The following is a 16,201-nucleotide window of genomic DNA, read 5'->3' as shown; positions in this document are numbered from 1 at the left end:
AAGCATCAGCCACCGACATCCAGGTTTCCTCGGGGCATCGTGGATAGGGTCAGCTTCGCCCGCGGCTCCGCTCCTTCCCCAACCCCGACCCCGATTGCAGTTCGGGGTGGCTCTTTCGCCTGTGGTTCCCGCGGAGCTAGGCTTGCAGCCTCGCCGCGGAAGCTCTGGCCGGGCCTGGCCCCTCCTCCTCCCCGGCGAGGCCCAATGGGGCGGCGGCCCCGGCAGCCCCTCCCCGTGGTGTCCGCGACCCGCGCCCGCCAGGCCCAGCGTTCGCCCGCGATCAGAGCCGGAGGAGCTGCGCGTGGGACCTGCCTGCTCTGCGGGAATGGCCGGCTACCTGCGGGTCGCGCGCGCACTCTGCAGAGCCTCGGGCTCGGGGCCGGCCTGGGCGCCCGCGGCCCTGACACCCCCCACCTCGCGGGAGCAGCCGCGGCGCCACTGTGAGTGCCGAGGGTCCGGGTCCCCCGGCTGCGACGTGGCGGCTTCCAGGCGGGTCCGGGGCGGCGGGGTCGGGCGCACACAGAGCCGGGGGTCGCCTCGCCCCGCGCTCCCCCCGCGATCCCCCGCCTGACGCTTCCCGGCCGTGCCCGGCGCCGACTGGGGACCTGAGGGACAGTGGCAACTGGTGTCCCGGGAGGCAGCCGGTTCTGTGCGTGGGGGGGAGGGGTTGGGGCTGCCTGGTGCTCCAGGTATTCCGGGAGGGAGGGCGTCCTGAGAGTGTCCCGGGCCAGCCCTGCCCTTCTGGAAAGAGCACCGTGGGGGCTGGAGCTCCCAGGCGATGGGGAGGGTCGCGGCGCGGCCCCTGCACAGACAAAGGCTGGGAGGCGCAAGGCTGGCGCTTCCCCTTCCTTTTAGCAGGCGCGCGCTGGCACCAGGCCCACATGGGCTATTTTTGGAACCTTTTACGCGACAGCTGGAGGAGCGTCCTTTCTTATTTCCCCCTTTTGGTTGCCGCCCCCATCCCACCCCCACCCTTTCGCCTTCAACGCCGCACTTGGGGCTCCATCCCGGGGCCTCTCCTTGACCCGCCTTGGCTGGCCCGTGCCCCCCTGCCTGGCTCCCTCTCGCAGAGACCTGGCAGCCCGCGCAAAATGCCACTCTACAGAATCGTTCCCACGACGCTGGGGCCCCTTAGCTCCCTGCTTAGGAGAGCAGACAGGAGTCAGGTCTTCTTAAGCAAGCCTTAGCCCGAACCTCCGTTACCCACGTGAGCTGCTCTGCCTGGCTTGTGGGCTGCCCCTCATCCTGGCAGCCCAACCCGGCTACAAAAGGCAGGGAATAATGTAGGTCCCTTGGCCCTGTCTGATGCCTGTTGCCATGGAGACCCCTATTTGGGGTTTGGAAATCTGGCCGGGAGCCCCTCGTGGTGAGCCAGGAAGAGGGGGTGGCCCCGGGTGCCCCCCCCCCCCCCCGGCCTGGCCAGACCAAAGAAGGTAATGGTTAACCGGATTGTGGGAGCAGCCGGGTGTTGGGGAGGCTTGGGTCTAGTCTTACCTCCCCCGCCAAGGAGAAAGGGGCATGTCTGCTTTTGTACCTCTGGGAATCTGTCTCTGAGGGATCCGCTTACAACCCCTAGGTTCCAAGTGCCCCAGGTCCCAAAGATTCCCATATGGCACACCACCTTCAGCAAAAATATGGTGGAAATTAGCTACATTCTTTAGTTCTCCCTTGTTTTCTGCCTTGACAGTAAAAAAAAAAGAAAACAAACAAAAACCCCCAAAAGCACACAAATAGGAACACAAAGCCCCTTTTAAGGGGCCTGAATTTGAATACTCACAGAAAAAGCAGTCAGCTGCGGGTCCTTCTAGAATCCCCATGTGGGTTGGTTATTAATGGGGAAAATGCTTGGTGTTTGAGTTGGACATACAGTTGCGGCTCTGCCAGCTTGTTACCTGGCAACGCAGCTGGAGGCAGAATACTTGGCATTCCCCTTGATGACAAGGAAAGAATATTTTGGGGCTAACATAGCCCTGTGTCTTTGCTGCCTGGTAAGTCCCACACGCATCATTTTCTTATTTTGCAACTCCATAGGTTTCTAGCAACTGCTGGGGATGGTTCTGGTGAGTTAGAGCTTTAGAGCTTGGGGTAGCGAGGGCCGGTTCTGATGCTTGTGGGATAATTACTTATCTTGCTTTCCTTTACTCTACTCCTAACCCAGAAACTTCTTAATTCTCGCCCCTTAAGTGTGCAGATCTCTCAGCCTTGTCAGATAAGGCCCTCACTGCCCTGCCAGAGCTGATTTGGCTCGTGTGTTTAGGCCCAGTAGATCCTGAAGAAAACTTCTCTGGAATGCCTGGGGCCTGCTCCCAGATCTTCTGTGTGAAGTTGAGGGCTCTTGGGCTGGTTCCATTCAGGTTATGCATGAGGTGCTGGAAACTTCTCTTGGATTACTGGAAGCCGTGGTCTGTGGCCTTCCCTGGGGTTTATACTCGGTACTCATGTTGGAAATACCAGCAGACTGTACATATTAGTACACTTTAGTTTGTGAGCTTCTCCGGGGCATGGGGCCCATTGCTGGGCAGAGATGCTGCCCATGTACATCTGGTGCAGGCTGCTGGTGGGAACTCACTGGCCCTGTATGGCAATGCATCCTAGATGGGTGAGAGGGGAGGAAGCATATTCAGTGAAACAGGAGGTGAGGGCAGGGCAGCCCTGACCACTTGGAGCTGACTTCCACTTGACCCGTATGTCTTTGACACAAGTAGTATGCTCCTATTCTATGCCAGACACCATGCTGGGTGTCGGGGATAGAGCTGGGAATAAAACTAGCAAAGACCTTTTCAAAACCCTTATGGAACTCAGACAGTAACAAGATAGACATTGACATGGGCACAAGAATTAAGGAAGGCCAGGAGCCACGGCTCACACCTGTAATCCCAGCACTTTGGGAAGGCCGAGGTGGAAGGATTGTTTGAGGCTGGGAGCTCCAGACCAGCCTAGGTAATATAGTAAGACCCCCTTCTCTAAAAAATAAAAAATAAAATTAGCCAGGCACGATGGCATGTGTCTGTAGCCTTAGCTACATGGGAGGATCACTTGAGCCCAGGAAGTCAAGGCTGCAGTGAGCTATGATTATGCCACTGCATTCTAGCCTGGGTGACAAAGCAAGACCCTGCCTCCTCCCTACCCCTGAAAAGAGTAGCGCTAAGGAGAAATAGGCAAGAACGTTGTGTTGACAGAAGTTTGGATAGGGCAGCCAGCAAAGTCCTCACTGAAGGAATTGCTGAGGAGGGGAGGAAGCAGGTGCCAAGGCCATGATGGAGAAACAGAGAGGATGGTGTAAAGGCTGACTCAGTAGGCACCAGGCTGAGTGACAGAATGAGGTTTGGCACGGGTCTGTGGAGGGCTCACAGGCCATTTCTGAGAACTTTGCAGGGTTTTGAGAGGAGTGTCATGATCTGATTTCCATCTTATCAGGAGCATTCTAGCTTCTGGGATCTGGCAAGAGAGGATGATGGCTTGGACCTGGATGGTGGCACTGGGGGTGGTGAGGAAGTGTTTGGATATATTTTGAAGGAAAGCCAATAGTAGGGAAAGGTTCCAATTCAGGAGATTTTACATAAAAATCTAGATACACAGCAGCCACTTACCCATGGTGAGGATGGGCTAGTCTGAGGGTGGCTTCTCATTTTGGGGGTTTGGATGTGGAAGAGAAGGGAAGGAGGCTGGGCACAGTGGCTCACGCCTATAATCCCAGCACTTTGGGAGGCCAAGGTGGGTGGATCACCTGGGGCCGGGAGTTCAAGACCAGCCTGACCAACATGGTGAAACCCTGTCTCTACTAAAAATACAAAAATTAGCTGGATGTGGTGGCGCATACCAGTAATCCCAACTACTCAGGAAGCTGAGGTATGAGACTGGCTTGAACCCAGGAGGCAGAGATTTCAATGAGCTGATATCATGCCACTGCACTCTGGTGTGGGTGACAGAGTGAGACTGTCTCAAATAAATAAATAAAATAAATTATACAAAATTACTGTCCTGCCTTCTTGAGCCCCCGGGAATTGGAACCTTTCCTCACTCTGATCCTTTGCTGGGGACATGCTGGTAAGCAGCCTCTCTGCTGAGAGTGAGTTGGGCAGGATTGTGGGGGAAGCAGTTATGCCTGGGGCTGGCTGCCTGCGGATGGACCTCTAGCCTCCAGTTGGGAGCAGCAAGGAGCCAGGGATGGGTTTTGAAATCCTTACTTGGTATTGGGTGCCAGGAGCCCCAAACAGAGAGGAGAGTCGGCCTAATGGGCCTCTGGTGACTGGTGTAATTCCATCCTGCACTCTCGCCAAGAAGACAGTGTTCGTGCAAGGCATCAGCTGAAGATTCATGGTGGCTGTCACTTCCATGGTTTTCAGGGAGGCCTAGCTGCTGCTCCTTGTATTTCAGGTAGCTTGTCGCCACTTGTCTCCCAGAGAAAGGCAGACCATGGCTGTGTCTTCACCATACAGGGTGAACAGCAGACAGGGTGTCTCTACCATACAGGGGTCTCAAACTCCAGTGCCCTTGAGCACACTGGAGGGCACTTGGCTGTCATGGAATGAAGGGAGTGGCCACCCTCAGCCCAGCTCATCCTTGCCACGAGTGAGTGCGTGCTGCATATCTAGATTTTTGTTTTGTCTTGTTTTTTTCTTTTTTTTTTTTAAGATGGGGTTTCACCATGATGGCCAGGCTGGTCTTGAACTCCTGACCTCAGGTGATCCACCCACCTCGGCCTCCCAAAGTGCTAGGATTCCAGGCATGAGCCACTGCACCCAGCCGTTTTGTCTTGTTTTTTGAGATGAGTATTGCTCTGTTGCCTGGGCTGGAGTGCAGTGGCATGATCTCAGTTCACTGCAACTCTGCCTCCCAGGTTCAAGCAATTCTCCTGCCTCAGCCTTCCAAGTAGCTGGGATTACAGGCACGCGACACTACGCCCAGGTAATTTTTTGTATTTTTAGTAGAGATAGAGTTTCACCATGTTGGCCAGGCTGGTCTCGAACTCCTGACCTCCTGATTTGCCAACCTTGGCTTCCCAAAGTGTTAGGATTAAAGGCGTGAGTCACTGCACCTGGCCACATATCTAGATTTTTTTATATAAACTCCTGATTTTTTTTGGACTGGTTTAAATTTTTATTATTTTGGTAAAAGATGTATAAAACTTACCATCTTATTCATATGTGAGGGTACAGTATTGCTACCCACACTATTGTACAGCCATTACCACCATCCAGCATCAGAACTTTGTCACCTTAAAGGAAAACTGAAACTCTTTACTCATTAAACAACCTCCCCACTTCCTGCCCCCAGTCCCTGGCAACCACCATTCTACTTTTCGTTTCTATGAATTTGACTATTTTAGGTACTTCATGTAAGTCGAATATATGGTATTTGTCTTTTGTGACTGGTTTATTTTGCTTAGTAAGATGCCCCCCAGGTTCATCCACTTTGTAGCAGGTATCAAAATTTCCTTCCTTTTCAAGGCTGAATCATATTCCACTGGATGTAGATAGGCCCCCGAGGAGGATATATTTCAAGACCTGCAGTGGATGCCTGAAACGGCAAAGCCTTTAGATACTACGTTTTTTCCTATACACACAGATTGATGATAAAGTTTAATTTAGAAATTAGGAACAGTGGGAGATTGGCAATAATAATTAGCAATAGAACAATTATAACAATATACTGTAGTAAAAGTTACATGAATGTGGTCTCTCTTATCTCTCTTAAGATATCTTATTGTATTGTGCTTATCTATTTTCGGACCATGGTTACTGGGTAACTGACACCACAGGTAACTGACGTCATGGAAACAAAACCTTGGATAAAGGGGGACTGTATCCCATTTTCTTAATCCATTCATCTGTGATGGACACATGGGTTGCTTCTACCTTTTGCTATTGTGAACATTGCCGCTATGAATGTGGGCATACATATCTCTCTCTTTTTTTTTGAGATGGAGTCTCACTCTTGTCATCCAGGCTGGAGAGCAATGGCACAACCTCAGCTCACCATAACCTCCACCTCCCAGGTTTAAGCAATTCTCCTCCCTCAGCCTCCTGAGTAGCTGGGATTACAGGTGCTTGCCACCACACCCATCTGATTTTGTTTTAGTAGAGACAGGGTTTCTCCTTGTTGGTCAGGCTGGTCTCAAACTCCCGATCTCAGATGATCTGCCGGCTTTGGCCTCCCAAAGTGCTGGGATTACAGGTGTGAGCCACTACGCCTGGCCACATATATCTCTTTCAGACCCCGCTTTCAATTTTTTTGGATATATATCAGAAGCAGAATTGCTGGATCATATAGTAATTATTTTTCTTTAGTTGAGGAGCCCCCATACTGTCTTCCACAGCAGCTGCACCATTTCACATTCCCACCAGCAGGGCACAAGAGTTCTAATTTCTCCACATCCTTGCCAGCACTTGCTATTATTATTATTAATTATTATTATTGGCCTGACAGTAGTTATTTTAGGGGTGTGAGGGGATAGTGGGGCAATATCTCATTATGGTTTTGATTTGCATCTCCCTAATGATTAGTGATGTTGAGCAACTTTTCATGTGTTTTTTGGACATTTGTATATCATCTTTGGACTTGAAATGTCTATTTAAGTCTTTTGTCCTATTTATTTAGAGGCGCAGTATTCCTGTTGCCCAGGCTGGAGCGCAGTGGTGCGGTATCTGCTCACTGCAACTTCTGCCTCCAGGTTCAAGCAATTCTCCTGCCTCAGCCTTTTAAGTAGCTGGGACTACAGGTGTGTGTCATCATGCCCGGCTAATTTTATTTTATTTTTTGTATTTTTAGTAGAGACAGGGTTTCACCATTGTTGGTCAGGCTTGATCTGGAACACCTGACCTCAAGTGATCTGCCCACCTCAGCCTCCCAAAGTGTTGGGATTACAGGCATGAGCCATGGCGCCTGGCCAGTCTTCTGTCCATTTTAAAATTGAGTTGTTTTATTGTGGTTGAGATTTACCGAGTTTTAAAACTCGATCACCAATTAAGATTTTTTAAACACCTCTACCCGGAACAAACAGAACAAGTCTCTGCTGGGCCTGGCCCACGTCACGTTCTCAGATCCCCTGGGATGTTTGCTTCCAGGGAGGCCGGGCACTCCTGACTGCTGACAGCGCTGCTCGCCCTCCCTCTGTTACCTATAAGTTCCCCTTCCACACTCCCGGCCTCAGGCACTGTTGTGTGTTAGGCATTTCAGTATCTCAGTGGGGTACTGGGTAAGTGCTTAGTTAGCACTTGTTGCTGAGTACATAAGCAGGTCCTGTAGTCTCTGAGGGTTTGACACCTGCATGCACACCAGGTCTTTAATCTTGACCTTGAACTCTCCTACCCATGCCTGGCTGAAGCCCAGCTGTGGAACCCAGGCTGAGGCTGAAACCTCTAGAACTGGACCCTAGTGAGTCTCTCCTTAGGGGTCCTGATTATGACAGGTTCATTTTTCTTTCGTTCTTTTTTTTTTTTTAACAGATTTGATTAGCCATCCTCAAATTAACTCATAGGAGCTGCGCCCCAAAACTAAACTAGCTTGCAACAGCTCAGCAGACATTCTGCAGGTTCTGCAGCTCTCCCCATTCAAGCTTCAGAGTAAAGTGCAGGAATCTTGTAGATTGAGTCCAAATCCCCCTTGCATCTTGGGAAGGGCGCTAGAGCCCGCAGCCAGCCACCTTTTGTTCTCTAGAAAATGAAATCCTTCAAGGCTGTGTTTGTGCTCTGCTTCTCTACATCTGACTCCTGGGACTTCCAGAGGCTGCATTTGGGTCAGGGACCTGGGTTCTATCTTGCCTGTCATGCAAACCACACTCTCTGGGTCTCACTCTTCCTCCTAAATGATCTCTAAGATTATTTTTAGATTTTTTAAAAAGAAAACCTGTTTGCCTGCCTTTGGAAGGTGAGTTGTTTGAGGTCTGTTAGGCTTTAGTCACTTTTGTTTAAAATGTGCCTAGAAGGTTTCTAGGCCTGCTTTTTTTTAAGACAAAGTTTGGCTCTTGTTGCCTAGGCTGGAGTGTAATGGTGCGATCTCGGCTCATGGCAACCTCTGCCTCCCAGGTTCAAGCAATTCTCCTGCCTCGGCTTCTCCAGTACCTGGGATTACAGGCACACGCCACTGCACCTGGCTAATTTTTTTATATTTTTAGTAGAGATGGAGTCAGGCTGGTTTCGAACTGCTGACCTCAAGTGATCTACTCTCCTCAGCCTCCCAAAGTGCTGGGATGAGCCACCGCACCTGGCCTAACTTTTGTATTTTTAGTAGAGACAGGATTTCACCATGTTGGCCAGGCTTGTCTTGAACTCCTTACCTTGAATGATCCACCCACCTTGGCCTCCCAAAGTGCTGTGATTACAGGCGTAAGCCACCGTGCCCAGCCCATATTTCCATTATTACATTGTAATACATAATGAAAGAATTATATAACTCACCATAATGTTCAATCATGGGGAGCCCTGAGTTTGTTTTCCTGCAATTAGACAGTCTTGTCTGGAGGTGCTGGGACACAGTGACAGATCATCAGGGATTAGCTTCTCTTAAGGAGGGTGCAGCCTTGATCCCTCGCACGCATAGTTCACAGGCATGAGCTCAGGTGGTAGTGCTCGCTGGCCTGCTGCTCACCTCCTCCTGTGCATCCAGTTCCTAACAGTCCGTGGACCCGCATTAGAGGCTGTGGCCTGGTCTGCTGACCTCTCTCCAGAGCCCATGGTACTGGTCCATGGCCTGGGAGTTGGGGACCCCTGCTCTAAGCAGTCGGGGAGCTGCTTTGCAGATGGGGGAGTGGGTACTGGGCAGCTGGAGCCCTGGCTTTCTGCCACTGTCTCCTGGTGAAGGATGGGTCCGGGAGGAGAGGGCCCCCCTCCAGCCTCCACAGGGGTGTGATATGCTGTGTCCTTGCTTCTAGATGCTGACAAGAGGATCAAGGTGGCAAAGCCCGTGGTGGAGATGGATGGTGATGAGATGACCCGTATCATCTGGCAGTTCATCAAGGAGAAGGTAGTGCCCCCTCCCGAAGTGGGTGGCTCTCCAGGTAGGCTGGCAGGCAGTGTTCTGTCCCGCAAGGGCTTCTGGGCCCTCCTGCAGATCCCCGGATTCCTCGTTGTCCTGGTTGGCAGCAGCAGCCCTGTTCCTCCCTCTCTGTCTGCCCTTCTTTCACATGTCTGCGAATGGTTCGGAAGTCATCGGGTGGGGGCCTGTCCTGAGCAGTCCGTGTTGTGCTGGTGCCAAACGCCGCATGTTCTGTCAGCTTCGAGCAGTTTCAAGGTTCATCTTGTATCATTTCCATCTGCATTTCACCTCACTTTTAGAAAAGGAGTGACAGGGGAACAGGGCTGGTATGTGGGGCAGTGATCCAGCCTCCAGCTGTGGGGGTCCTGGAAAAGAGTGAAAGAGAAGCAGGTCCTGGCAAAGGGGTCCTGGAAAAGAGTGAAAGAGAAGCAGGGCTAGTGTGCAGGGCAGTGACCCAGCCTATGGCTGTGGCGGCCACTAGGGCAAAGGGGTCCCAGGATGGCGGCTTGGCTTCTCCAAAGTCGCCGTGGTCTGTGTGTGCCCAGGAGAGCACGGAGTCCACGTGAAGGCCCTGCATTGTGTGTGCATTCATGGGACAAAGGTCGAGAACTGACACTTCCAACTGTGAGATCTCAAAGCATGTGAGAAGAGGAAACCCATCGTATAGAGAAATCTAGATGTACTTGGGGTTGGGGTTTGGCTGAGTCGATGTGTCATGTTAGTGGAGCAGATGGAACAGTGGGGAAGAGCCCTGCAGAAGGCTGCGTCCTGGCCTACCGACCTCTCTCCAGAGCCCTGCCCCTGCTGGCTCTGGCCAGGCAGTGCTGGAAATGGCTGAGTCCAGCTTTCTGCTGCATGCCCCGCCCTGGCCTTCATTCATCCCTGTTCTGACTGACTATCCCCTCCCATGGCCTGCAGACTTCTTATCCTGCCCTTTGCTGTCCTGAGTTGTGGGGGTGACACCTTATTCTGGCCCTCTGTCCCCAGCTCATCCTGCCCCACGTTGACATCCAGCTAAAGTATTTTGACCTCGGGCTCCCAAACCGTGACCAGACCGATGACCAGGTCACCATTGACTCTGCCTTGGCCACCCAGAAGTACAGTGTGGCTGTCAAGTGTGCCACCATCACCCCTGACGAGGCCCGTGTGGAAGGTATGAGGTTGTGGAGGTGGGTGGGTCGGAGGGGGGCCACAGGCTTCTCCCACCAGCCTCTCCACTCTTGGGGTGGGGCAGCTGGCTATGTTGGTAATCTCAGGACCGGGGGGCTGGGAGCTTCCAGAGCTGGGGCTTTCCTGAGGCTAACTGTACCTGAGGCCAGTCTCCCTGTGTGTGCCTGGTGGACTGTGGTCACTGTCACTCAGAGGTCACTGTCACTCAGAGGTCACTGTTGATGAGGCTGGGGCAGGTGTAGGTAAGGGGCTGGCCTCAAGTTCCATGGTTAGGGTGCAGCAGAGCTGAGAACAGAGTCCATGTCTATCTCCCAGGTCAGGGTGTTTCTGCTGCACTCTGTGGCTCTGACAGTGGTAGGTGTCACTGGTGACAGGGCTGACTGGTGACAGGGCTGAGGAGGAGGAGAAGGAAGGTAATGTTGATGTGGTCACAATAATGATGGCTTCTTTGGGCAGCAGTCTGTTCTGGCGTGGACTTTCTTGCAGGCACCTTTGCAAAGAGACTGTGCAGGAGTGCCGTGTGTCAGGCCTGTGTCCTTCAGAGTCTCAGCAGCCTCTGGGGACATCGCTAGTGCCCTCCTGCCATTGGCTTGGCCTTGCAGGTCTGCCCCCATCCCCATGGTCATGCAGGGTCACTGAGAGGTGTCCCCACGAGGCCTGGACTGGCTGCTGGTCCTTGGCTGTGGGGTCGCTCTTGAGGGTTCCATGAAATGGCAGCAGTGTGTGGGCAGAGGGGACTGGTTTGGAGAATTTGAGAAAGGATGGTTGAGCGATTTTCTCAGCTCCCTCTTCCTACTTCCTGAGTCGGACGGAGCTAGAAGGAAGCACTCGAGATACATCTGCAAAGTCCCGGGGCTGCCCCTGTCCTGCAGGTCATGCCCAGCCCTACAGCACTGGGATCATCTGAGTGCTGAGCTCTTCATTTCACCCGAACCTTGGGAGTTATGTACCCCCATTTACAGTTAAAAACTGGGGCAGTGCTGGGGCTAGCCCCGGAGCGTGTGGAGTGGCCAGTGTGTTATCAGGCCTCATCAGAGAAGCCCTTCCCCAGACTGCACTCCCTCCACGTGTGACGTGGGAATCATAATGGCCCACAGAGCACTTAGCACGGGCCGGGGCACCACTCTAGGTCCTTTACACAAGCTCATTTTGTCCTCACGGCAACACCTAGGCTTGGTATTTTACCGGGAATTTTCTTTTACAGCTTCCACCGAGGCGCTTGTGTAAGCCTCAGAGTTAAAACTGGCAGACTCCAGAGCCAACGTGTTTGCCTCTAGACTCTACAGACTCCCCCACCAAGAATTTTAGGACCCTTGGCTGGCTGTGCTGTTGCTTGGAGTTCCAGTTCTGGTTGAAAGGTGGCGGCTGCAGTGGGACCACTTTCTGTCTGTCTTCACAGAGTTCAAGCTGAAGAAGATGTGGAAAAGTCCCAATGGAACTATCCGGAACATCCTGGGGGGGACCGTCTTCCGGGAGCCCATCATCTGCAAAAACATCCCACGCCTCGTCCCTGGCTGGACCAAGCCCATCACCATTGGCAGACATGCCCACGGCGACCAGGTACGCCGGGGTGGGAGAGGGGGTCCATGGACCTGGGCACCCCCCGACCAGAGCTCCTGGCCTAGCCATCCTCTTGTCTCTGCAGTACAAGGCCACAGACTTTGTGGCGGACCGGGCCGGCACGTTCAAGATGGTGTTTACCCCGAAAGATGGCAGCGGTGTCAAGGAGTGGGAGGTGTACAACTTCCCCGCGGGCGGCGTGGGCATGGGCATGTACAACACTGACAAGGTGAGGCTGGCTCGGGCGTCCCGAACCCTCCTCTCCCAGCTAGTCTCTTCATCTCTGTCTCGTGGCTTTCTTCTGTGATGGCCTCATTCTTAGACCATAAAGAGGCAGAAATGGCTGCCCGGACTGGGCATGGTGGATCACACTTGTAATCCCAGCATTTTGGGAGGCTGTGGCAGGAGGACTGCTTGAGGTGAGAAGCTTGAAGCCAGCCTGGGCAACACAGCAAGACCCCATCTCTCAGAAAAAAAAAAAAGAAAAGAAATGACCAGCAGCAACTCCAGGCTCACCCTGCCCACCTGTCTACCTTCTCAGAAGAGAATGGCCACCAGCAGCTCCAGGCTGACTGACCCGCCCGCCTGGCTCCCCTCTCAGAAGGGGAGGCCTCTTTGCTCCCAATTCCAGCTCAAGGGACTGGCGGAGTCACGTGACCACCTCTGAGCCAATCCCAGGAGCCCTGGAGAGAAAGGCTTGTGATTGGATAAGCCAGGGACACATGGTCAACCCCAGCACTGGGCCCGTGGAGCCTGGGAATGAACCCTTCCCCGCCACATAGTCTAAGAACTGGGGAAAGGGCGGAGCTTTCCCGAGCAAAGTTGAGGGACCTCTTGCCCCCCGGGAAGTAGAGAGGCAGAGACTGGGCCAGCAGAAACATCGTGCTCCCTACAGGAAGGCCGGTGTCAAACAGTCGTGTGGGTGGCAGGGAACCGTTCCTGGAGGTCTGGGCCTGGCTCTGGGAGGTGCGGGGTTGCTGGCAAGTGCCAGGCTAGGACACCCTGCCAGGGCCTTCTCTCTCCCTGCAGTCCATCTCGGGTTTCGCGCACAGCTGCTTCCAGTATGCCATCCAGAAGAAGTGGCCGCTGTACATGAGCACCAAGAACACCATTCTGAAAGCCTACGATGGGCGCTTCAAGGACATATTCCAGGAGATCTTTGACAAGTAAAGCCTCATCCGTCCACTCCATGGCCTTTCTTCCCTTCCCCCCATGTTGTCCCCATCCTACCCTGGGGAGGTCGCTATTGGAGTGCGTTTGGCTCAGCTTCGAGGCTCGGAGAGGGGTCCCCAACCTGTGCGCCTTCTGCCCTCTCCCCATAACAGATCTTTTTACTCTCCCAGGCATTATAAGACCGACTTCGACAAGAATAAGATCTGGTATGAGCACCGGCTCATTGACGACATGGTGGCTCAGGTCCTCAAGTCTTCCGGCGGCTTTGTGTGGGCCTGCAAGAACTATGATGGAGACGTGCAGTCCGACATCCTGGCCCAGGGTACGCGGGGAGCATGCTGCTCCCTGTGGGGGTGGGCTGCTGCTCTTCTCTAGCCGGAGGGGATTTTTAGACCCTTTGGGTAGAAAACTGGAATGGAGCTGCAGGACTCATTGCAGGGTTCTCTGTGGACAGCAGGGGGCACTCCCTGGCATCTGAGTGAGAGAGGCTCACGAATTAGTTTTGGACTGGTGTATTACTGAGGCTGCTTTTAGAGAGGACAGCACAGGAATTCCAGGGCCAGGTTTCAGCCCTGAGTATAGGTGAGACCATTAGCAAAGAACAGTGAGAAACGGGCCAATTGTGTAAGGAACAAGAGCAGGAAAGGTGGCAGCTTGGGAATCAGGTGGGACACAGCGAGTGAAAGAGAAACCTAAGCTTACCAGGCAGGGCAGCTCCTGGCAAGGGGGAAGGGGAAGCCTGGGACAGGTTCTGTTGAAAAGCAGAGTCTTGTTACTTTGTGTAAACCTTTGGCTTTACTTTGAAAAGTCCAGTGGGGATCCTCTCAGCAGAATAGCTGCCATCTAGGATGGAAAGCTGAAAAGCCATAGCAGATGAGGGAAAGGCACGAAATGTAACCTCAAGTGTCTAAGGAATGGGTGTGAGGGTGTAGGTACAATGGAGAAGGGCTTGCTCACTGCCAAAATCCTTAGAATTCGTAGACAAAGCATTTTCCTGTAGATGTTGTTTTCTTTCTTCAATCCTTATTTTGGTGCCATGGAGGTGCCTTTGGAGCCCTGGAGTCCTTAACAACAGCAGAGTTTGCTTGAGTTGACACGTGGATTTGGGAACACTTGGAAATATATCAAAAAGCTTGAGAGTGGCCTAAGAGAGCAGCTGCAACAGTGATGGTTGGGAAATAGCCGGCAACAGCTTTACTGTTTGCTTGAATGCATCTCCAAGTTCTGAGCCAGGCGGCAGGCTGTGGGGGCCGAAGGACTGGGTGGGGTCTCGGGCCCCATGGGCCACAGGCTGTGGGGCGCCTGGAGGCGGTGATGCAGATGGATGCTGATGTGCTGTGCCCTGGAGACCCAGGGAAGGATGGAGAGGCCTGGAATAGTCCCTGTCCTCCTAGTTGCCATTGGGGGAGGCTGAGTAGAGCCACGAGCTGTGGCAGCTACCACAGTGGGTTGTAGAGGGTGGTGTGGCTCAGCTGGGGGCCCAGTAGAGGCAAGGCCCTGAGAAAAGCTTTCCACCCTCCAGGCTTTGGCTCCCTTGGCCTGATGACGTCCGTCCTGGTCTGCCCTGATGGGAAGACAATCGAGGCTGAGGCCGCTCATGGGACGGTCACCCGCCACTATCGGGAGCACCAGAAGGTGAGTGCAGGACATGGGGCCTCACAATGACCCTCTTCCCGGCTGGGGCCCAAAGCCCACTAACCTGAGGCCTGGAAGGATAAGCCTGACCAGCAAGTCCAGGGTGGGCAGCTGTATCTGGGCAGCCTCCTTGCTAGCTGGCTCAGCTCTTGATCCCCCTGCAACCCCCATCCCCAGGGCCGGCCCACCAGCACCAACCCCATCGCCAGCATCTTTGCCTGGACACGTGGCCTGGAGCATAGGGGGAAGCTGGATGGGAACCCGGACCTTATCAGGTGAGCACAGAGGGAGAGGCCACAGCTGCCAGGAGAGGCTCTGGGTTCTGGCCTGGCACAGAGGGGGTCTCATTCTGCCCCATCCCCCACAGGTTTGCCCAGACATTGGAGAAGGTGTGTGTGGAGACCGTAGAGAGTGGAGCCATGACCAAGGACCTGGCGGGCTGCATTCACGGCCTCAGCAAGTGCGTGGCCCGGGGTGGAGGCCAGACGCTGGGGCCAGGTGGGGTGAAGCCAGGGGGACCGGGGTGGCACAAGTCCGCAGACCTGAGAGGTGGCTCAGGCCAGCCGCTGCAGACCAGACCTAGAGAGCTGCTTCCCATCCCCGACCCTGCCCGCACCCTCGCCCAGCTTCTCCCAGGAGAGCAGTCACCTGGAAAGAGAACTTACAGGTGCCTGCAGAATCGCTGTGGCCTCATGGCAGTGGGCTATCGGGGCCTCTGGCCTACAGCCTGGGTGGCAGGAGATGGCTATTCCGATGCCCAAGCTCAGGCTGTTCCCTGAAAGGGCCTGGCTGACGGTGTTGGCAAGACCCGGAGCTGCCCCTGACGTTGAGTGGTGCTCTCTCCGCAGCGTGAAGCTGAACGAACACTTCCTGAACACCACGGACTTCCTGGACACCATTAAGAGCAACCTGGACAGAGCCCTGGGCAGGCAGTAGGGAGGTGCCGCGTGGCTGCAGTGGACGGGCCGGGCCGAGCCAGCGGGCCTCCTGAGTGCGGCGGAGGGTGAGCCTCACAGCCCCTCTCTGGAGGCCTTTTTAGGGGACGTTTTTATAAGCGAGATTTTTAAAGCACATGTGTTTCCCCTCCTGTGATGTGAGGCAGGAGCAGCGTGTCTTACCTCAGCCAGTTGGTATGTTTTGCATACTGTAATTTATATTGCCCTTGGAACACATGGTGCCATATTTAGCTACTAAAAAGCTCTTCACAAAACTGTCTGCTGTGTTTGTCCCTGAGGGGAGGAGGCAGCGGGGGCCCCGAGGCTGAGGCCCTGCTAGAGCTGGGGGGTTCCTCTGGGTCAGACCGGAGCCCTTAAGGAAGGGCTGCCACTGCGGGGAGGGACCAGGCAGCCCTCCTGACCTGCATTCATTCCACAGGGCCCCCACGGAGCTTTGGGACTCTCTGGGTTCCCTGGAAGTTCCTAGCACCATCCAGTTTCTGTGTCCGGTTCTCCATTCTGAGAGTGACTCAGTTCCTGATAGGTCGTCATTGATCTTTTTCTTCCTTGGTTTTAATCTAAACATCTCTAGGCCATATTCTTAGCCTTTTTCTAGGTACTAAAGACAGGTACCCACACCTGCCTCACACTTCTTTCCAAGGCTGCGTGGGTTTGCGGGGGCTTGGGTGCGTGTGAATAAGGGCCCCACATCATCCGGGCCAGCGGTTCCCAGGCTTGGGTTCACTTTCACC

At 53.9% G+C, this 16,201-nt stretch overlaps 1 protein-coding gene across 1 annotated transcript; it reads left to right on the top strand.

The window, feature by feature from the left end:
* Nucleotides 1-265: 265 nt before the first annotated feature.
* Nucleotides 266-15,724, top strand: IDH2 (isocitrate dehydrogenase (NADP(+)) 2). Its single transcript, XM_035303833.2, has 11 exons — nt 266-440; nt 8,873-8,964; nt 9,964-10,129; nt 11,546-11,706; nt 11,792-11,935; nt 12,736-12,872; nt 13,050-13,201; nt 14,402-14,514; nt 14,692-14,789; nt 14,882-14,974; nt 15,363-15,724. Exons 1-11 carry the CDS (start codon nt 326-328, stop codon nt 15,448-15,450), a joined length of 1,359 nt encoding a protein of 452 aa, XP_035159724.1. The 5' UTR covers nt 266-325; the 3' UTR covers nt 15,451-15,724.
* Nucleotides 15,725-16,201: the final 477 nt, after the last annotated feature.

The sequence above is a fragment of the Callithrix jacchus genome, chromosome 6 (assembly GCF_049354715.1).
Source record: "Callithrix jacchus isolate 240 chromosome 6, calJac240_pri, whole genome shotgun sequence".
NCBI lineage: Eukaryota > Metazoa > Chordata > Mammalia > Primates > Cebidae > Callithrix > Callithrix jacchus.
The sequence above is the reverse complement of the archived record's forward strand: the minus strand, read 5'-3'. Positions and strand labels throughout refer to the sequence as shown.

Coding starts and splice junctions, on each gene's coding strand:
- IDH2 (XM_035303833.2), top strand. CDS start 326: ATGGCCGGCTACCTGCGGGTCGCGCGCGCACTCTGCAGAGCCTCGGGC. Junction 10,130..11,545: donor TGACGAGGCCCGTGTGGAAG/GTATGAGGTTGT, acceptor CTGTCTTCACAG/AGTTCAAGCTGAAGAAGATG. Junction 11,936..12,735: donor GCATGTACAACACTGACAAG/GTGAGGCTGGCT, acceptor CTCTCCCTGCAG/TCCATCTCGGGTTTCGCGCA.